Source organism: Phyllopteryx taeniolatus, chromosome 5, assembly GCF_024500385.1.
Source record: "Phyllopteryx taeniolatus isolate TA_2022b chromosome 5, UOR_Ptae_1.2, whole genome shotgun sequence".
Classification (NCBI taxonomy): Eukaryota; Metazoa; Chordata; class Actinopteri; order Syngnathiformes; family Syngnathidae; genus Phyllopteryx; species Phyllopteryx taeniolatus.
In genome coordinates, this window is record NC_084506.1 from 18,518,698 (window position 1) to 18,541,893 (window position 23,196).

Below are 23,196 nucleotides of genomic sequence, written 5' to 3' on the forward strand. Positions count from 1 at the left end.
CATTGAATGCGCGTGACCGTCGATCCCTCAGGCGGCACTGCATCAAAAACCGACATCAATGTGTAAAGGATCTCACCACATGGACTCAGGAACACTTCAGAAAACCAATGTCAGTAAATACAGTTCGGCGCTACATTTGTAAGTGCAACTTGAAACTCTACTATGCAAAGCAAAAGCCATTTATCAACAGCATCCAGAAACGCCGCCGGCTTCTGTGGGCCCGAGTTCATCTAAGATGGACTGATGCAAAGTGGAAAAGTGTTCTGTGGTCCGACGAGTCCACAGTTCAAATTGTTTTTGGAAATTGTGGACATCGTGTCCTCCGGGCCAACGAGGAAAAGAACCAGACGGACTGTTATGGATGCAAAGTTCAAAAGCCAGCATCTGTGATGGTATGGGGCTGTGTTAGTGGCAATGGCATGGGTAACTTACACATCTGTGAAGGCACCATTAATGCTGAAAGGTACGTACAGGTTTTGGAGAAGCATATGCTGCCATCCAAGCAACGTCTTTTTCATGGACGCCCCTGCTTATTTCAGCAAGACAATGCCAAACCACATTCTCCACGTGTTACAACAGAGTGGCTTCGTAGTAAAACAGTGCGGGTACTAGACTGGCCTACCTGTCTCCCATTGAAAATGTATGGCACATTATCAAGCGTAAAATACGACAACGGAGACCCCGGACTGTTGAACAGCTGAAGCTGTACATCAAGCAAGAATGGGAAAGAATTCCACCTACAAAGCTTCAACAATTGGTGTCCTCAGTTCCCAAACGTTTATTGAATGTTGTTAAAAGACAAGGTGATGTAACACAGTGGTAAACATGACCCTGTCGCAGCTCTTTTGGAACGTGTTGTAGCCATAAAATAATAAGTTAATGATAATTTGATAAAAACAACAAAGTTTGAACATTAAATATCTTGTCTTTGTGGTGTATTCAAATAAATATAGGTTGAACATGATTTGCAAATCATTTTATTCTGTTTTTATTTATGTTTAAAACAACGTCCCAACTTCATTGTAATTGGGGTTGTAGAAACATGAGACGAGAATCCAATTGAAACATAAAACACAAGTCCAATAGAAACATGAAACAGGACTCAAGTAGAAACACGAAACATCTCCAGTAGAAACATGACTCCAATAGAACCATGACTCAAGTAGAAACATGACTCAAACTACCATGAAATATGTCTCAAGTAGAAACATAAAACACAACTACAATAGTCCCATGGAGCATACAGTAACTTAGGTAGAAAAATGATTCCAGTAGAAACGTGTGTATGGATCCATCCATCCATTCTCAATACCGCTTCTCCTATTCAGGGTCGCCGGGCTGACTTTGGGCGAAAGGCAGATGACACCCTGAACTGGTCGCCAGACAGTCGCTGGGCACATATAGACATGGTCCGGACAACTATTCGCACTCACATCACCGTCACTGAGTGGGAACTGAACGCACGCTGCCTGCATCAAATTCAGGCAAATGCACCACGACACCATCAGTCACTTGTGTGTATCGATTTGTATGGTAATATGTGTATTAAATTTACATTTCATTAATGTGTATTATGTTTCCTTATAATTAATGTCATATAGTAAGTTCCATTTCCCACATCAAACAAGACTCAAGTAGAAACATGACTCCAATAGAAACTTGAAACGTGACTCAAATAAAAAACATGAAACTCTAATTGAGAGTCACATGGAAGCATTGGGTAGATTATACATACATACATGTTGATGGTCACATGGACCACATCAGACACTGATTGAAACAAAAATACTTTTAGGGACATGTCAGTAGCACTTAATTTGTTTGTTAAAACTACTAACTACTGGAAGGAAAGTGAATGAGTTCTTTCAAACTTGGCACCTGGATGTAGAAAAAAATCAAAATATAGTTAATGGCAAGCATAGTACATGTGTGTTACAAAAAAATCTACAGTGAACCCCCATTCATCGCCGGAGATATATTCCACACCAACCGCTATAGGTGAAAATCTGAGATAAAGAGAGACCATATAAAAGATAAGTGAAAAAAATGGATCTGTAATGAAAGACTGTTCTATTTTATTGTGTTATTACTCTTCATTTTTATATATTACAATACTGTACACACTGCTACTGTTCTTATTAATAAACACATTACAAAAAAAATTTGGTTTTTTTTAGGGGGCGGGGGGTACGGATTAATGGCATTCCCGTTCATTTCAGTGGGGAAAGTTGGTTTGAGATGCGAGTGATTGAAGTTACACACGCCATGGTCCCAGAATGAATTAAACTCAAGGTACCACTGTATGCTGTAAGAGCCCATTAAGAACAATAAACCACAGATTTCTGCGATAAAGCCGGGATTTTGGCGACAGACAGATTTGTTTCTCCCCCAAAATCTGTGATATAGCGGGGGTGCAAACGATGAACCAAGATATAGCGGGGGAACACTGTACAATGAAGCTGACATCGGCATTACCGTCTTGCCCGGCCCAACGCTGAGGTCCTTGATCCTGTAGAAGTTCACTTGTCCACTAGAGTCCCCGACCAGGATGCAATCTGAGCTCCTGGCGAAGAGGAAGGACGTCATGGTGATGCCTCGTGCGGCGGGCTCAACGATGACTGGGTCCAGCCTGAGACAGAGATGCAGTAACATTTGTAACATTCATGACTCTCATACACGTGCAGAGAGGAGCTAAAGAATGTAAAACTAAAATAAGGTAAAACTACTCACGCTAACACATAATGGAGAGGGGAACAGTAAGGTAAGTAAGTAACAATACCACCTAGTGGTGTTTCATATGTGTTGCTTCAATTAAGTCTTTTGTAGTGAATAATAAGTGTATTAATGTTGGCGTCTGCTTGGTGTAAATAATATATGTATGGAATTAATGTTTTAGTTATTCTAATGTACATATTGTACATACCTGTAGAGTATTTCTTTCCCATATGTCATCGTAAATTCAAATTCCCAGATGAAACATAACTCAAGTAGAAACATGACTCATGTAACAATCTAACTCTGAATCTGAGAAACATGAAAGAAGAATCCAATAGAAACATAAAACACAATTCCGATAGAAACATGAAAAATGACTCAAGTAGAAACATGAAACATGACTCCAATAGAAACATGACTGAAGTAGAAACATGGCTGGAACAGAAAAATGACTTCAGTTGAAATGTGACACGTGACTCAAGTAGAAACATGACTCAATTACAAATGTAAAACATGACTCAAGAAGAAATGAGAAACATGACTTGTGAAATGTCCTGACTCAACTAGACATGAAACTATCCATCTAATCGAGACTCACAAGGAAGAGTTCAGGTCCCAAATCTCCAGCTGTTCACTTTTGACGGAGGCAAATACCGAGGGCCAGAGTGGGCACCAACTGACGGAAAGCACGGGACTCTGGATGGAGGTGAAGCCCATTACCGGCATCAGGCAGTCCTCCTTCCATAGCTGGATGGTCCAGTCAGCGGAGCAGCTCAGGAAAACGTCGAGGCTAAATGGTGACCATTCCACTTGGTTGACTGGGCACTGTGGAAGGGGCAGGGAGGTGAGAAGTAACCATTCACAGCAATGTAGTGAGGAGTTAGTGCCTGACTTACAAGGTGTTTCTGATAAAGGGCCAGGTAATGATGATGGTTGGACACGGAGCACTTGTGGATAACGCCTTCTGACGTGCCGGCCAAGTAGATAGTGGGATCCTGAGGGAGGACCAATGAAATTGTGTCGTCGGATCACAAAACATAACTGTGCAGCCGGATAAAACCTCAACTTACTTTGGGATGAAAATCCAAACAAAGACCAGGCGTCGCGGTGGAAACCAAAATACCCTCTTTCTTGGTTTTGTTGCCTTCGGCCTTCTTGATGCCGTCTTGGATTCTCCTCAGTTCCAGCATGTCTGACAATTGACGGAAAAAAATTGTGTGTGACGGCTGACAGAGGGAGATTTTATCTGATTTAAGGGTGACCCAACTTACAAGTTTTGGGAGACACAAACCATTGCTCAATTAATTTTTTTGCTTTGTCTTGCAAGTCAAAATAATTATCTCAAGAGTGCTAGACGGTGGTAGCAAACCCAACTCACTTCACAACAAGTAGAAGTTTGGCAGATAGTGAACAATTTTTCAAAAAAGAGGCTTCAAGCTGTTTATTGCCACTCCCAGTGGTTAAAACAATCACATACAGTAAATTCCCCTTAGGAAAGTCTGCTAGCTCATTGCTAACATAAAATGCACAACGCCATAGACTGGCTAAAAAGCATTGATGTTGCAGTGTTGTAGTTATATAAGTTTTAAGCAACCGAGATTTGAACACAAACAGTGCAGCAACACATACAGCAGACCCCCGCTAATCGCAGGGGATAGGGATGGGGCCTGACCATGAATAGAGAAAATCTGCAGATAGTGCAAATGCACAGATTATAATTGCATTGAATATTTGTTTTAAGACAAAACATTCTTGAATAAGCGGGGATATTCGGCCAATAAGCTTTTTTCCAAAAAAAGAAAGAAAAGAATTTTAAGAATGGAAAAAAAGTAAAAAAAAAAAGCCAATAGGTGAACGAGTGCCAAACCGGAAGTATGTGGGGGTCTACTGTATACACAGGCAATATAACAATACAGGAAGTCCTCGATTTACGAACGAGTTCCGTTCCTACGCTGGCGACGTAACACGAATTTCCGCGTAAGTCGAATTTCACCTTTAAAGTCGAAATTTACGGCGAAATACTTCTGTTACGGGTATTGTCCCACGTGATTGTGACAGCAAGCTCAGTGTGTGTGGGTGTGTGCGTCGATGTGTGAGTGAGACGGGACAGCGAAGGAGGTAGGAGTGCGCGCCGGTGCGAGTGTGTACAGTAGCAAGTGTACCAGGGAAGGGAGGCGATTAGCGGAGGACGCGTTGACGTTGAATGTGCAGAGGAGCTAATAAAGCCATTAAAGCAGCAAATCGGTGCTTCGTGCCTTTTTTGTTGCCGCCACCCAGCTCAGCTGTGCAACGAGGAGGAAGTTAACCCCTGCGTCTACGGACCACGGTCAGGTGACCGTAGCAGGAAAGGTTAACACTTTGTATAAAGAAACTCAAATACATTAAAATAAAAAAAACAAGATGCTGTACTTACCATTACTGCTGAGAGTGTGAAAAAAGGAGGTCGAAAAAGGCAAAGATACTCCCACAAACACAGGCAAGCACTATGCACTAGCTAAGCAGAAACACTATGGTGCTGGGACAAAATGGCGGACGAGGCACGGGCGTCGTAAAGTCGAGGACTTCCTGTACTCAAATATACAATATATTTGTAATTCTTTAAACGACTATATGACAATGGCTGAGTCAGTTGTGAAGCTCTGCTTTGTGTGTCCAAATGTCTGTAATATACTGCCCCCTGGTGGCCAAGGCGCAAAGACCAGAAGTAGCACAATGTGGGGTTGGCTTTTCCGTTCTTTTCAGTGGGGAAAGATGATTTGAGATACGATTGTTCTGAGTTACGAGTGTGGTCATGGAAGGAATAAAACTCATAAGTCAAGGCATGACAGTATGTCCCGTAGTTCTTTGTGAGCAGTACAATGTTCCCCAGCTATAACATGGTTCACTACAAGACACAATATTTTCTATACATTTTATACTAATAATAATTTTTTGCTTTCAAATACATTTACAATGTGTTTAAAAATGTATTTTAATAATTTTAAATGTGTTTAAAACTTGTGGGTGGGGTAAAAGTATTTTCCAAAAATGTATATGGTCTCCATCGCAGATTTTCACTTTGGTTTAGAACATAACCTTTGCGATGAAAGGAGTTTGACTGCTGTAGATTAGGGTTATTCAGCATTGTCTCCTACCAATGCCCTCCAGGCCGTGGCTGCACAGGAGCCACTTGAGGACACGTCCGTCCTCCGACACGGACACGATGGATTCCACTGTGTCCTCTTCAGAAAGGCCCAATTCTTGTTTGGCCCAGGTGATTTGCCAGACTGGATGAACGTGCCTCCGACTGCAATCCCTTCACAAGAGAAAATATACCATATGGAAGTTGAGAGCTCGTCAGGTTTGTGTCATATTATTCAATTTCACTTAATTTATCCATTTATATATGAAAAGCCCACAGCGAGGCAAAAACTCCAGTTGGTGACAGGCTCTTCACGACAAGTTCTGGCATCCTCACATGCTGCTGGCGAGGAATGTGTGGCTGTCTCGATTGCGCACACTGAAGATGGCGACCGTGCCGTCGTGCAGCCCCACTGCCAGTTTGTCGGGGTTAGTGGAGGAGAAATCCAGCGCTGTGATGCTGCTGTGACAGTGGTAGTGACGCTCTGGCCACTGCACACAGCACAATGTATTTGAATCAGTGAACCTGTGTTGAGAGCAATCTTGTAAACGTTCATCTATCTCAAGACTCAAGTAGAAACATAAAACATGACTGAAATAGAAACATGACTAAAGTAGAAAAAAGACTCAAGTGGAAGCATGACTCAAGTAGAAACAACTCTATAAACATGATCTATGACTCAAGTAGAAATATGACTCAAGAAACATGGTACATTACTCAAGTTGAAACATGTGTTAAACATAAATAAAAACAGAATACATCCATCCATTTTCTGAGCCGCTTCTCCTCACTAGGGTCGCGGGCGTGTTGGAGCCTATCCCAGCTATCATCGGGCAGGAGGCGGGGTACACCCTGAACTGGTTGCCAGCCAATCGCAGGGCACATACAAACAAACAACCATTCACACTCACATTCACACCTACGGGCAATTTAGAGTCTCCAGTTCATGCATGTTTTTGGGATGTGGGAGGAAACTGGAGTGCCCGGAGAAAACCCACGCAGGCATGGGGAGAACATGCAAACTCCGCACAGGCGGGGCCGCGGATTGAACCCGGGTCCTCAGAACTGTGAGGCTGATGCTCTAACCGTCACCGTGCCGCCAAACAGAATACAATGATTTGCAAATCATGTTCAACCTATATTTAATTGAATACACTACAAAGACAAGATATTTAATGTTCAAACTGATCAACTTTATTGTTTTCAGCAAATAATCATTAACTTAGAATTTTATGGCTGCAACACGATCCAAAAAAGCTGGGACAGGGTCATGTTTACCACTGTGTTACATCACCTTGTCTTTTAACAACATTCAATAAACGTTTGGGAACTGAGGACACCAATTGTTGAAGCTTTGTAGGTGGATTTTTTTCCCATTCTTGCTTGATGTACAGCTTCAGCTGTTCAACAGTCCGGGGTCTCCGTTGTCGTATTTTACGCTTGATAATGTGCCATGCATTTTCAATGGGAGACAGGTCTGGACTGCAGGCAAGCCAGCCTTGTACCAGCACTCTTTTACTATGAAGCCATGCTGTTGTAACACGTGCAGAATGTGGTTTGTCATTGTCTTGCTGAAATAAGCAGGGGCATCCATGAAAAAGACGTTGCTTGGATGGCAGCATATGTTTCTCCAAAACCTGTATGTACCTTTCAGCGTTAATGGTGCCTCCACAGAAGTGTAAGTTACCCATGCCATTGGCACTAACACAGCCCCATACCATCACAGATGCTGGCTTTTGAACTTTGCATCCATAACAGTCCGGATGGTTCTTTTCCTCTTTGGCCAGGAGGACACGACGTCCACAATTTCCAAAAACAATTTGAAATGTGGACTCGTCGGACCACAGAACACTTTTCCACTTTGCATCAGTCCATCTTAGATGAGCTCGGGCCCAGAGAAGCCAGCGGCGTTTCTGGGTGTTGTTGATAAATGGCTTTTGCTTTGCATAGTAGAGTTTCAAGTTCCACTTACGGCTCTAGCGCCGAACTGTATTTACTGACATTGGTTTTCTGAAGTGTTCCTGAGTCCATGTGGTGATATCCTTTACACATTGATGTCGGTTTTTGATGCAGTGCCGCCTGAGGGATCGAAGGTCACGGGCATTCAATGTTGGTATTCGGCCTTGCCGCTTACATGCAGTGCTTTCTCCAGATTCTCTGAACCTTTTGATGATATTATGGAATGTAGATGATGAAATCCCTAAATTCCTTGCAATTGTACATTGAGAAACATTGTCCTTAAACTGTTCGACTATTTTCTCACGCACTTCTTCACAAGGAGGTGAGCCTCGCCCCATCTTTGCTTGTGAATGTCTGAGCAATTCAGGGAAGTTCCTTTTATACCAATCATGGCACCCACCTGTTCCCAATTAGCCTGTTCACCTGTGGGATGTTCCAAACAGGTGTTTGATGAGCATTCCTCAACTTTCTCAGTCTTTTTTTCCACCAGTCCCAGCTTTTTTGGAACGTGTTGCAGCCATAAAATTCTAAGTTAATGATTATTTGCTAAAAACAATCAAGTTGATCAGTTTGAACATTAAATATCTTGTCTTTGTAGTGTATTCAGTTAAATATAGGTTGAACATGATTTGCAAATCATTTTATTCTGTTTTTGTTTATGTTTAACACAACGTCCCAACTTCATTGGAATTGGGGTTTTACAAACATGAATGATGACTGAAGTAGAAACATTACTCTAGAAACATAGATCAAGTAGAAACATGAAACATGACTGAAGTAGAAACATGAAACAAGATTGAAGTTGAAACATGACTCCAGGAACATGAAACAAGACTCAGATAGATGACTCTAGGAACATGAAACATGACTTAAATAGAAAAATGACAAAAGTAGAAACATGTCTCAATGGAAACATTACTCTCGAAACATTAAACCTGACTCAAGTAGAAACATGACGCAAGAAACATAACTCAAGAAGAAACATGACTGAAGTAGAAACATGAATCAAGACTTGAGTAGGAAAGCAACCAAAATAGAAAGATGACACAATTGAAACATTGCTCTAGAAATCAGACTGAAGTAGATACATAACACATGTAGAAACATGAAACACGTATAAAAAAAAAAACATGAAAACATAACTCAAGTACAAACATGAACAATCAATTACTACCCGGTCATGTCTAACATGACTCAAGAAACATAAGAAAAAAACACAACTCAAGTAGAAACATGACTTAAATATCCAATGATTCAAGTAGAAACATGAGTCATCACAGCATTATATAATGTTAAGTACATACACTCAAGTTTTTTATGGACCAGCAGCAGATTAGGCCTGTTCTCCCCGGACAGAAGTCACCGTAGCCCACTGCAAGCAGATCCTGACAGGGAAGGAAAACACACACGCACACACAGATCAACAACTTCACTGCGTCATCCTGAGACCTGTTGAGAATAATTCAACCCCACCATGTCGCTAAATATGACAAAAGCTAAATAGCGCTCCTTTCCCACATCTGAGGGCAGAACAGTAATTACGTACACTGTAAAAACATATAAAACAAGGTCGATTAAAAAATATGCGATATCACTGGGGACTTTCCTACCGAGTTCTTTTTGTTCCAAGCCATGCAGGTGATGTTTCGTCCTTTGCTGAGCTCGCAACTAAAGGTCCAGAGAAGTTCCACAGATGGATCGGCCGCTTCCTCTTCCTCCTCCTCCCCCCCTTCTTCCTTTCCCTGCTCATCCTCTTCCTCTTTCGCCTGCTCCTCTTCCTCCTTTAGCTCTTTCACCTCCTCCTTAAGCTCTTTCACCTCCTCCCCCACCATCTCTACCTCCTCCTCCTCTTCCTCCTCCTCCTCTTCCTTGTCCAGGTTCTCACACTCAGGCTCAGGAGGCAGCACTTAAAACACAGTTGGCTCATCATTACACTTAATTCACTGCTCGTCCTCCATGTTAATATGGATATTTGAATTCAACAACCGTCAATGGCAGTGAATGAGTTAAACTAACATCTCCAAGCGGCGGACTACCTTTTATCTCCGGGAGGTTTCTGTAAGCGGCCAGCTTGGGTTGAAAAATGTTGGCGACGAGGCAGCGTTCCATGATGAGCAAATTACGTTGGAACGTCTCCGACTTGAAGATCAGCTGAAGCTCTGGCACGTCGCTGAGATCGCCCCCTTGCATCTTGATGGAAAACAGGGAGCTACCGGTACTGACTGGGCACAGGTGAGACAAAGTTAACAGAAGCCTCTTTCATGCAGTGTCCGTTATTCCACCTGTGCCTTTTATACGGAACCCAGCGCAAGGTGATATTGTCATAACTGCATGTGTTTTCTGCTAAATAGAGGCATAACTACAGCTATAAATTAAGCAGCAACATGACTCAAGAAGAAACCCGGATTCAAGTTGAAACATAAAACATAAACATAAAAAAAACAAACATAAAACATAAAAAATGACTCAAGTAAAAAACATGACTCAGGAAGAAACACCTACTATGACTTGAGTAGGCAAAACATGACTCTAGAAACAAGACTCAAGTAGTAACATGACTCAAGCAGAAACACAACTCGTGAAACATGAATCAAATAGAAACATGAAACATGACTCAAGAAAAACATGACTCATGGACAAACATTACTGTAGAAACATGGCACAAGTAGAAACAGGACTCAAGTAGACGCATGACTCAAGAAACATAACTCGAAGTAGAAACATGACTCGAGTAAAAACGTTACTCTAGATCAGGGGTGTCCAAACTTTTTTCAAAGAGGGCCAGATTTGTTCAGATGAAAATGTATGGGGGCCGACCATTCGGCCTGACATTCCTCGAACCATTACCATTGTAAATTAACATGTAAATATGTAACTATATCACTTTGCTGTCTGCAGCTAGGTCGATATTGCAAATGAGAATCTGTTTTCAATTGCATTACCAGGATAGTTAAAGGTTAAAATAATAATAAATTAAATACAAATGAACTATTTTATGAAAGTTGACTGATTTTTTTAGAAACATGTATTTATTGATTTTGTTTTAACAAATCACATCCCAGTGCATTTTGACAAAGAATAGTATAGTGACTATACTATCTATAGTCAAATCAGATGACAGAAATTTGACAAAACTGTGGTCTGATCATCACAAAAAATCAATTCACTGAGACTCGTAGCTCGCCTTTGTAGAATTTTCATTTGAGTCACGGGCTCTTGTGAAAAAGTGTTGCTGTGCTATCAAAACAGCTTCCAGTGGCTTCCGTTTTTCGGCGCGTTTGTTCGCCGTTAGCTTGTCGTAGTGAGCATGTTTCGTCTGGTAGTGCCTCTTAATATTAAATTCTTTGAAAACAGCCACAGTCTCTTGGCAAATTAGGCAGACACAGTTTTTTCGTAAGTCAGTGAAAAAATCCACTTGTCCTGGACACGGCGGCCCTCGTTGTCAACTTTCCTCTTTTTAGTTTCAGTTGCCATTTTAGAAATGGGCTAAAACATACCACAGGGGTCACGCGACGCCACAGGTCTACTGCCACAAATCAAGTGGAAACATAACTCAAGAAACATGAAAGATGACTGCAGTAGGAATGTTACTCTAGAAACATGACTCAAGAAAAACTACTCAAGTAGAAACACGACTCAAGAAAGATGAAAGATTACTCAAGTAGAAACATTATAATAGAAACATGAAACATGATTCACTTACACCATGACTGGAGTCGAAACGACTCAAGAAGAAAAATGACTCAAGTACAAACATGATTCTAGAAACATGAAACATGACAAGGAGAAACATGAAAGATGACTCAAGTAGAAATATTACTCGAGAAACATGATACATTGCTCAAGTTAAACCATGACTCAATTCCTGTACAAAATATGAGTAGTAACATGACACAAATAAAATCATGATTAGTAGAAACATGACTCAAGTACAAACATGACTACAGAAACATAAAACATGACTGAAGAAGAAACATTCTCAAAACTTGGACTGTGACTAAAGTTGACTACTTTATGGTGGAATCACGCAATTATTTTATCCTTAATTTTCCCCATTGTTGATAAAGGAAATTTTGTCAAATGTAAAATCAGTTGAGGAAATAATAAATGAGGAAACATTAAATTAATTTTGTGGGTCATAGAGAATGCAAAAAAAATGGTATTGAGTTTTTTTTGTTTGTTTTGTTTTGTTTTTTTACCGGTGCTTATTGTGCTGATGCTGCTGAAGCTTCTCATGCGCTCCAGATCTTTGCTAACATCCACGGTGCATTCCGCAGCACCGGCTTTCTCAGCTTTCGGAGCTTCGTTCTGGAACGAGTCGTAGATTTCCCAGATGGTGGCGATGGTGCCTTTCAAAGAATTCCAACTTGAATGAACTGACCGGACAGCAGATCTAGTGTCCATCTTACCTTGATCGTGCATGACAATCTTTTCGCTCTGGAGTTTCTTGTGTTTAGCTGCGCCGACGAACGTCTGCATGGCTCGCGCAACGTACTTGTCATTGCCCAATCTGTTGTTGCACAACTCAATATAGAGGATGTTACTCTCCCTGGAAGATACACACGTGACGATACAAGCTGTGGTTTTGGAGATTTGCTCAGGGTTTATGATCAAAATATGAGGATTATTATTGTGAAATTGCATGTTTTTATGCTAAGATTCTTAATTTACAGTGGATAGAAAAAGTCTACACACCAATGTTCAAATGCGAGGTCAAAAAACAAGATCATTTCATAACCTTTTTCACCATTAATGTGACCTATAACCTGTACAACTCTATTAAAAAAAAAAACATATTTCGAGAGGGTAAGTAAAAATAAACATTATTTTTGCATAATTCGTTTGTTTGTTTGTTTGTTTTGTTTGCCTTTACTGACTTAACAGCCTGTGCGTTTTCAGCCTCCTCTGACATACAGGTGCTGGGCAGATCCAGAAGTGTGATGGTGTCCGTCTCAGTCAAGTAGATGTTCAACACCTCATCCAAAGCAATCTCCTCCGACGCCTGTTGTCCCCCAGCGACCACTTGTCTCGTTGAATCTTGAAAGGAACATAAAAATACAAACATATTCATTAATTGCATTCTGCTCCATCCGGGGATGCCGTCAAATTGTGAAGAAGTAGTAACCGAGTGGCTGGCTGGTGTCCAACTTGATAAAGCCCACACGACTTTGAGAGGCCAGTGAGGCTCTGGTCGACAGGCTGGGGAGACTGCTGCTCCACATACATAACCTGGAAAGCAAGGAACAATGAGATGTGGAACGTGCCCGGAGGATATATTTTTACTTTCTCAAATGAAATGTGACAGATGTTTTTTTTTTTATCGCAGCTGAGTTCAGGCAAGAACCCTGAACTGGTTGCCCGCACATAGAAACAAACAAACATTTGTACCTACATTCACACCTACGGGCAATTTCGAATCTTCAATCAACCTACCATGCATGTTTTCGGGATGTGGGAGGAAACCGGAGTATCCGGTAGTATTTTTTTATTTCCTCATGTAACTATCTGTGGGATATTTGTTTCTATTTTATTGTATGTTTTTCCCCATGTCAAAATGATTTGCTATTTTAATCCTTGAATTTGCTCGCAAGTGTGATCACTTGTTACCCAGAAGAGGGCACATTAGAGAAGGAGGACGATTTGGAAGTGTCCCATCTGGAGTAGAAATCATCGAAAAAGAATCTCTGTGGCTTGGCATGCGGGTCCTTGGGCTCGGGCTCATACAGCGGCCGCGGTGTCACATCATTGCCGTCCTCATCCAGCACCTGCAACGAAAACGGCACGTAGCGCAAAATCAAACACAAACTGAGGAGAAATGTGCTGTTGTGTGAGTCTCATATGCATCGTGACTTGTTTGGAGCGTTATAACCTGACTGCTGTGATGTTTATTTTACTATTAACAGTTGTCTTAATCCCCTTTGCATTACATCTTCCTCATCTAAAATTTAGAGTACATTTTTTTTTTAAATAATAATATAGTATTAGATTAGTTCCTTAAACAATGTGGCATATTTGTATTTCCTCAAATTAATACAAATTTATATGTGTGTTATTTTTATTTCCTTATCAATGGTTTTATTTCCTCAAATCATCATCATCATCACCACTCATATGTGAGTTATTTTTATTTCCTCACTCGACGTGATAGCGCATGTGATAGTTGTTTCCTCAAAGAATAATGTGGTACATTTTTATTTCCTCAAATAATGTCAGTGCAATTTTATTTACTCAAATAATGTGATTCGAATTCAAATAATACAACCCCATTTCCAATGAAATTGGGACGTTGTGTTAAACATAAATAAAAGTGCAATGATTTACAAATCATATTTGACCTATATTTAATTGAATACACTACAAAGACAAGATAGTTAATGTACAAACTGATAACCTTTATTGTTTTTAGCAAATAATCATTAAATTAGAATTTTATGGCTGCAACACATTCCAAAAAAGCTGGGACAGGGTCATGTTTACCACTGTGTTACGTCACATTCAATAAACGTTTGGGAACTGAGGACACAATTTTTTGAAGCTTTGTAGGTGGAATTCTTTCCCATTCTTGCTTGAAGTACAGCTTCAGCTGTTCAAGAGTCCGGGGATCCAGTGGATGTTTATTTCCTCAAATGTTGTGATAGTACATTTTTACTGAAAGTAATGTGCGCTGATTTTTTTGTTCCTCAAATAATAATTATTTATTACTACTTGTTATTTTCACAGGTAATACCATAGTATATTTTTATTTATTCAAATAAAAATGTGCTAATACATTTTATATCAAATATTGTGGACATATTATTTCCTCCAATTATAATGTGATCATACTTTTTATTTCTTAAAGAATGTGATGGGTTAGATAAATATGTATATGTATATATATAAAATAATGTGAGAGTACATTTTTAATTACTCAAATAATCATTTGACGGTTGATATTTTCTTCCTAAAAAATAATAATGTGATCGTAGTTCATTATTGAAAAATGGAAAAATGTGAGTATATTTGTTCAAATAATGTGAACACAATGGATTTTAGAGGTTCCAATTTATTATACTGATATCAATGAATCATAAACCTGATAAATATTCATTTCTGCAGCCCTGTCTTGTTGTCAGTGAGCTCTCGAAGTTTTTTAATTTAACCAAAATTTGAGAAACAACACATTCGGAAATAATGTTACATTGATACCTTTAGTACAATGGAGAATTATTATCTTTTAGAAAAGTATTGGATCTCAATATATGGCGAAGATGGAGCAAATGGAAGAGCCCAATGAAGTTACCCGGATGGCTTTCCTATGAACGATGCTTCTTCCCATTTTACTGTCTGAAAGCATCCTGGAGCCTTTCCGGCTCTGGAAACCCGTGAAGCTGCCCGTGTATCTCGAACTTTGGAGGACTCGCTGCATCCCCGACGTGGATCTTTTCACAGCTCGAGAGGAGCTAGAACACAAATTTAAAAAAAAGGAAGAAAACACAAACGGTCTGGTTAGCATTAGCCGCAAGTTGTGTTTCCTAGATGAACAGCTAGTTAACAGTAAAGATTGTGTACATACGCGGTTAGCGTTGAACTATTTCGCTTCATCTTTCGTTTTTTCCCCCTCCCTACATACACCTTCAACCTGGATTTGAGATGTCTTGTGCGTTGACGCTGAGTGCTTTTGTTGTGCTTTTAAAACGCTTGTTACTCTCGTTGCCGTGACAACGTCAACAAGGAAAGCGACAAGCAACTCTGCGCATGCGTACAATCGACGCTTTAAAAAAAATTAAATAACAGCACTATTATTTGATTAAATAACAACACTATCTCCCATGAATGTATGATAGTTTCATATAATAAAAAACGAAATAATACATGTTAAATAAAAAAAAATCAGCAGGAAACAATGGAAGACGACAATTAAAAGTGTAGTTACAAAACATTCTGACGGTTTTTTTTAATTGAACCTTTATTTTATATAGTGGCCTGAGTATATAAATAAAAAAGAATTAACGTAATTCGACCCCTAAAGAGGAGACAACTCTATGGTCTCCCCATATTGGAGGCACTGCCCTCCGGTTTGCAATTTGATGCCATGACAGTATTAATTGGTTGCACGTTAAAAATACTTAATACTCAAATCATTGGGATATTTACTCATATAATTATAAACATATCATTAAACTACTATATGTCCAATATATCAAATTTAGGTTGAAAACAACTGTTATTTTATTTTGGAGGTTTGTAGTTAAACATCCACGTGCACACACACACACACACACACACACACGCGCACAAATTTGTTCTTACTTTGCCCTACGTCTCAACACATCTGGACAAGCATAAAAAAAAATAAAAAATGGACATCTCTTAAAATCTATGATGTTCCACAATTTGAACTGTCATATTATTTTGTTTATGGATGATTTGGAATTTTCGGTTTCAGACATGTTACTATAATTTTGTTAAGCCCTCCTCTGGATTTATTAATGACTTCAAAACGTTTTGTCATGCCTTAAAATATTAGAAAAAGCAAATATAGTAGAAAAATATGTGTAGTCAGTGCTTGTAACCAATTAAAATTTTCCTTCTTGTCTCTGCTCCGTTACGTGTCAATTTAAATGCCTAATTTACTTTGTGATTTAAATGCACTTTATTTGCTATTATATTTTATTTTCTTCTTTCTTACAACAATCCACGGTTAGTTTTTCCATATTCTAATTGCATTTGTACATATGTATTATTCTCTTTGGGTGTATGTCATTTTCAGTGTTCAATACAGTATAAGTAAATACATAAAATGTCCGAGCCAATCTGGACCAAACACTTCCGGGTTCATCATCCTACCCTGTCACGTGATCATTACATCACAGCCCCCCTCCTTCCACCGGGGATTTACATGGTGCCGGTGCGCCTTTAAGGGCCGTGGAACAGCCGCTATACTCGCACGAAAAATCTCGGTCGCCTCGGGGGGAGGTAGAAGACACTGAAACGCCGCCACCATGTCCGCCAGCTCGGCCTTCAACGACGAGAAAGGGGGCTCCTCCAGCGTCGGGGAACCGGAATATGGCCACGACCCCGCGAGTGGTGGGATTTTCTCCTCGGACTATAAAAGGTACACATGGGCTCGCTTCGGAGCCAAATGTCGTTTGCCGCACCGCTGATGCACGTTTTGGTGGGTATTTCAATGTCAGCACCTGGCCTGAGTTGAGCTAGTTTCAATTGAATGCCCCCCACCACCATCTTGTCTGTGTGCTGGTCGTGATTTGGTTCGCTCGAATGTTGTTACTGTGGTAATATGACCTGGAAGAGTCAAGGTATTAAAAAAAAAAAAAAAAAAAAAAGAGGAAGAAGTTTGAATTAGTATAGTATTCAGTGGACGTGTTACATTTGTGTTATGAGAAACGTCCGTTTAATTAATATGGATCACCAGCAGGCCTCGACTCCATTTTATTCAGCACCATCCCTACTGGACAGCGCCACCCTATTTCAAACACTCATACAATGAAACCCCGTATATTCGCGGTTTGGCATTCGCGTTTTGGTTTTGTTTTGTTTTTCGTTAGGCGGGGAGGGCTATCATCACTGAAAGTCTCATTTATTCTCCTTTTTTATACTCGATCCAAAGAAATGGAATTATTACTTTGGTGCTATCTGGTGGAATTTTGGTGTTTCTGTTTGGTTTAATTCATTGATTGTGTTTTTCCCCCCAACTGTTTTGTTGGGGGGGTCTTTGAAGGCACCTTGTCCACCGTCAAAAGTGAAAGTGAATGAATGTTTCTGCTTCCCTCCCCATGCAGCTTCTAATAAGACTGCTTTGCTGTTACGCTTTGCCTGTATTTTTTATTGTTGATAAATGCCGTATAAAGTACATTGAGTTACCGACTGTATGAAATGCGCTATGTAAATAAAGCAGATTGCTTTGCCAAAAAGTGAATTTAATGACTTTATACTGCTTGTGTAATGTACTAGTGTGCATATTTGTGTGCCCACGTGTGATGTCACGTGACTTTGTGCTAACTTGTTATTTAGACTAGTATGCTAGCTAATACAACAGATGAGCCTTATGTGAAGGTAGTTCGTTTGTGTTGACTAATTTAACTACTGAATACAGTTGTTGATGTAACATGGGTTTATGATTGTGTACGTGCTAGATGCATGGCGTTGGTGCTTTACGATCCTCTCCTTTTAAGTGCTTTACTGCCATCTTGTGGCATCTATATACATTGACAAATCTCTTTAAGAGGGCTGTTAATTATTTGTGGATTTTCGCTATTCGGGGCAAAGGTCAGTCTCACTCCCCACAAATAACTGGGGTTTACTGTAATATGTATATGAATAAACTGGAAATGGACAATTTTCTAATGGCAAAAATAAATAAATAAATAAATCCCGTAGCAAATACAGCAGTTTACGAACCCCAAATTGTACGTTAAGTTTGATGGGCGTAGTTTATAACTAATTTCCACTAACGCAGTAGTAAAGTCACAATTATAGTATTTGTTTAAAAAATACAAACCCCAATTTCATTGAAGATGGGATAGTGTAGGCGGCACGGTGGACGACTGGTTAGAGCGTCAGCCTCCCAGTTCTGAAGACCGGGGTTCAATCCCCGGCCCCGCCTGTGTGGAGTTTGCATGTTCTCCCCGTGCCGGCGTGGGTTTTCTCCGGGCACTCCGGTTTCCTCCCACATCCCAAAAACATGCATGAATTGGAGACTGTAAATTGCCCGTAGGTGTGAATGTGAGTGCGAATGGTTGTTTGTTTGTATGTGCCCTGCGATTGGCTGGCAACCAGTTCAGGGTGTACCCCGCCTCCTGCCCGATGATAGCTGGGTTAGGCTCCAGCACGCCCGCGACCCTAGTGAAGAGATGCGGCTCAGAAAATGGATGGATGGATGGATGGGATAGTGTATAAAATGTAAATAAAAACAGAATGCAATGTTTTGCAAATCCCTTTCAAGCTATATTCAGTTGACAAAATATTTTATGTTCAAACTGATAAATGTTATGTTTTGTTTTTTTTTGGTGTTTTTTTTGCAATTATTCTCTCATTTTGAATTTGAACACGTTCCCAAAAAAGCTTGGACTGGGGCAACAAAAGTCCGGGAAAGTTGGGGAATGCTAAATAAAACACCTGTTTGGAACATTTCACAGGTCAAAAGGTTAATTGGAAACAGGTTAGTGTCATGATAGGTTATATAAGGAGCATCCATGAAAGGCTCAGATGTTCCCATGCAAGTATGGAGCAAGGGTCACCATTTTGTGAACAACTGCATGAGCAAATAGTCCAACAGTTTAAGAATGTTTCTCAAGTTTTACATGTTTTCCCCTGTGCGTCCGTAACTCTGTCTTCCTCCCATATTACAAAAAAACCTGTTATGTTAATTGAAGACTTTGTCCATAGATGTAAATGAATGTGAATGCTTGTTTGTCTATATGTGCCCTGCTGATTGGCTATACAGCTGACCCGCTCCCCCTAATGAAGGCACACAGTATAGAAAACCGATAGATGGTTGAGTTGTGCCACGTTTTGGGACCTTTCCTCTTTTTTCACCAGTAGAGGGAGCTCATTCCTTTTTGATGTCAGAACTTGTGACTGTGAACTCTGACCTTAGGCAGTTAGAGTAGCGGTAGAGGGTCCAGTAGACATTATGCACGCAGCATGCAACACTTCGGTGTTAGGTGTAAGGTATCATGTTAACTTCCAGTCAGCATTAAACGCATAGTGACAATAAGGGAAACGTGTTAGAACTCAAAACTGAGTTGACGGCGAACATAGCCCAACACCGCAGTGTTGGCTGGAGGAGCGATCTCCTTGTCTTTGAAAAGCAATACCTTTTAATGCCATTTCAACCTTGAAAAGAAACAGCACGGAACTATTAAATATACATATTACACAACCCAATTTATCTCACATTTAACAACAAGAGGTATTTTTCAGTCAGATGGTGTCCCATCTTGTCCAGCTTGTAGCATATCAACAGCAAAAACTGTTATGCCATCTGACCTTTGCACCGGTAATGCTTAATGCATTGCTGTGCATAGTGTCATTTGTACTACAGACCTGTGGTGTGTTTTCTGTGGAGTATCTGCAGATGAACTAGTTTTGATTCTCCAGCTTTTTGTAATGGTTCTTTTTACGCATCCATGACAACTAAATCCTTTACTAGAAAGGGATGTGCTGGTTGAACGAGCTTTTGAGTGTTTGGGAAGGTTTTCCGGTACAGTCAAAAACATTCTGTTAAGCATTCACTGGTCCACCTCATTGTGTCATTTGTGGACACTAGGTATTGTATTTGTGAGTGTTGTTAAACCCTTACATCTCGCACAACACATTGACGGCGATGTATTTTGATTGTACAGACATGAGCCTGTACCGGTGATGTTGGATTTGTTTCCCAAATGTGAGTCACCTTAAGATGTTAATATGATTTTGATACAACTCTAAGCATTAAGGTTGTTATCTGTCTATTTCTGAAAATGTGTCCGTGAACGAGCTGTTCTGAATGGTGATGTCATAATATGGCTGATATGTATAACACTTCCCTCACACCGAGTTTCTCTTCCCTTGACTTGGAAGCTAGGCTGAGCGAAGAGCCGCCACTTTCAAGCAGATATGGAAAGACGATCATGTCAAAAGAAAAAGATAAGCGGAGTGCAGTTTTGACAGATACGTGACAATTCGACCATCTTGTCGACACAGGATCAGGGAGTATTTGTGTTTGGCGATGTGTGTATCTGCTACACAAACTGATAAGTTTAATTTGGCGGCTTGGTGCTGAATTGCTGCCTCCATAAAGGTGAACTGAAGTTTTTCACCTGTTCTGACTGCAATGCAAACATTTTGCACTGTAAGCGCTAGAAAATCAAAACCCAAAAAATCAACTGGACTTGTAGAATTTAGTTCCATAAAGGTAATGCATCATAAGTGTGTCTCAGAATCTATTGTCAAACATAAATATAGGACCTCCTCCACTCACCATGAGCGAGAGGATTCCCTGCAACAAGTCCACTCACTACCGTCTGACCTCCAAGTGCTTGCTTCAAGCTTGTTATGTATTTTTATTTATGTATTTATTTATTTTAGTTTACCGTCAAACTAAACATAAAAAAAACAGAATTACAAGTTGTGTATTTGAAACAACCACATAGGAATAAGGACATTCATACACAAATTGTTATAGCAACAACCAATGCCCAGGCATTTAACATGCAGACTGGCTAACGGTTAGCTAGTTAACGGCCAGCCGCTAGGCTGAGCACGCAACAGCCAACTCGACACTCTCATTCGCCGACTTCACATCACTCACCAGGCCACATTTTAAAGCCACACACACTCAAAGTCACAGATATTATGCTGTGGCAAGTGAAGGATGGTGACACCAAGTGGACAACAATAATACCTGCCCCTCACAGGCACATTTTGTTGTTGAATAAAAATACATTTGTATCCAGTTACATGATTAGTCGATATGATAATGGGTAAAATCATCGATTTTTAAAGTATTCAATACGTGCAGCCCTCATTAAGACAGCTGTAGTTAAAAATGCGTCATATCTCCTTTGAAAACGATTTTTATAGCAAAAGCTGACTGATCTTTGGCACATCATCGTTGGACTCATTTTCATCCAGTTTGTTGGTGGGTGGGGTGGGGTGAGGAGGAAGGGGGGGGTGAAGTGACGTGTCTGCCAAGGATGCTGAGTCATGTTAGATGAAGAAAACAGCATTAAAAAAAGCTGCGACAGTTATAATGAGCGAGAGGATTCAGGATCAAGAAGCTGTAGAGGCTGGTGGTGGTAGGGGGCGGGGGGGCAGTGCTAATGTAGGGACGTGTCATCATGAGAGCGCGTCTCAATGTGTGCGCGCGCGTGCAATGACTGAGCGACAGGGAGAGGCCGCTCTGCAACAGCGAGCACGTGAACAGCGGGGAGGGGTCGGTATGGACTCCATGCCTCTCTGTGACAAGCATCTTTTTGGCAGAGCGGCTGATGGCAGCCCAGCCAGACGCAGCGGAAACAGCGGCAGGAGCAGCAGCGGAAAGGATCCCCCAGTAATCAGATTCGAATTACCGTTTCCCTCGTCGCCACGGAGACGTCTTTCTTTGCAGGAAGTGGAGCGTTTCTGGAGAAGCTCGTGGCATCAGATCTCCACGCAGGACCAGAAAATAGTACTTGTGATGTTCTAGCTGTTTCGGAAACGACGACCTTTGACACTTTACCGCTTCACCGAGGATCCCGCAAAGTTTTCAAAGAAAGAACTCAAAGAAAAGATGACCGCCATGCAGAAGCTGCTGCAGCTGCCCGTGAACGCGGTGAACATGGTGAAGACTGTGCAGAGTCAGGTGCAGGGTCACGAAGAGGACAAGAGCCCCGTGCTGACCCCCGATGGCGGGCAGCAGACCTGGTACAGCGCCCTGAGGCCTGACGAGCTGCGCCACCTCCGCTCGGGGAGCAGCGGAGGAGGAGGTGTTGGCGACAGAGGGAGAGATCAGGAGGAGCGAGCGCCACCGGAGGAAGGTGGCGGCGCTAACGGGAGTTCCCAAAGTCAACCTTTGCGGTAGGATCGCCACTAGAATCCCGACTGGGTTGGACTTGCAATGAGCTTCGTATTTGTCAGTAGTAAATATTAGAAACTGAAATAATCCATCCATTTTCCTCATTAGGGTCGCGGGTAAACCGGTTTGGGAGACAAGTGACTGGTTGCCAGCCAATCGCAGCACATATATAGACACACAACCATTCATACTCACATTCACACCTAAGGACAGCTTTATAGTCTTTAATGTAGCCTAACTTGTATGTTTTTGAAATGTGGGAGGAAGCTGGAGTCTGCGTAGAAAACCCAGACCCTGGGCTCTGGCGATATAGAAAATAGATGGACAGATGCCATTCAACTTTGACCTAAAATGTTGGTTGAATTCCTAATTTAATATCTTATTTAGTGTATGCCCTATATAGGGACCAATCGCAAACCTGCATTTGCAAATGCTCTCAGGAAACACACTAATACTATGCAAAAGTTATAAATAGCATTTTTTTTTTGTTTTCACATGGTGCTGTTCACTAGTTATTATTTTATGTTTGGGCAGTTTAGAGCTGCTTGGTTCATTAATAATGCATGTAAATGATCTGTTAGCCTGGACGTGCTGCATAATATCCACATTACAATAAGCAAAACAATGCAACCAAGGTGCCTCTGGCTTATTTGAGTATTTTGTAAATTGAGAAACTTTAAATGTTTCATCCGATTTATGCAAATACGGTACATTTTCATATTTGCTGTTTTACTGTGCAAAAAAAGCCGTGGCGTCGTCCTACTATCGTGCAGAAGTTCCAGGTGGAGCATACTTTTTTCAGGTAACCAGAGACCCAGGGTCCTGCAGTGGTTAAATTATTCAGAGCTTTTTGTAGATCCAA

The 23,196-nt window shown here is 40.9% G+C and overlaps 2 protein-coding genes across 21 annotated transcripts in view; one reads left to right on the plus strand and one right to left on the minus strand.

Annotated features, from left to right (window-relative positions):
• Positions 1-877: 877 nt before the first annotated feature.
• dnai4 (dynein axonemal intermediate chain 4) lies at positions 878-15,487 on the minus strand. The gene is made up of 17 exons (XM_061774895.1): positions 15,351-15,487; positions 15,078-15,237; positions 13,403-13,560; positions 12,921-13,024; positions 12,673-12,832; positions 12,205-12,344; positions 11,995-12,144; positions 9,832-10,017; positions 9,406-9,701; positions 9,100-9,180; positions 6,173-6,327; positions 5,850-6,010; positions 3,786-3,907; positions 3,612-3,710; positions 3,314-3,540; positions 2,476-2,629; positions 878-1,878 (listed from the first exon to the last, which is right to left on the minus strand). The coding sequence occupies exons 1-17, from the start codon at positions 15,377-15,379 to the stop codon at positions 1,834-1,836; spliced, it is 2,427 nt and encodes an 808-aa protein (XP_061630879.1). The 5' UTR covers positions 15,380-15,487; the 3' UTR covers positions 878-1,833.
• Positions 15,488-16,646: 1,159 nt separating this feature from the next.
• Positions 16,647-23,196, plus strand: part of LOC133477962 (AP-3 complex subunit beta-2) — a 33,140-nt gene continuing 26,590 nt past the window's right edge. For 7 of the 20 annotated variants that reach the window (XM_061773396.1, XM_061773397.1, XM_061773402.1 and 4 more), the window contains exon 1: positions 16,647-16,892. In XM_061773396.1, coding sequence (XP_061629380.1) covers positions 16,780-16,892 — 113 coding nt within the window. In that variant the 5' untranslated portion in view covers positions 16,647-16,779. Of the gene's footprint in view, positions 16,893-21,696; positions 22,337-23,196 lie in introns of those variants that run through there. The other 13 variants (XM_061773403.1, XM_061773404.1, XM_061773385.1 and 10 more) reach the window with 8 other exon arrangements.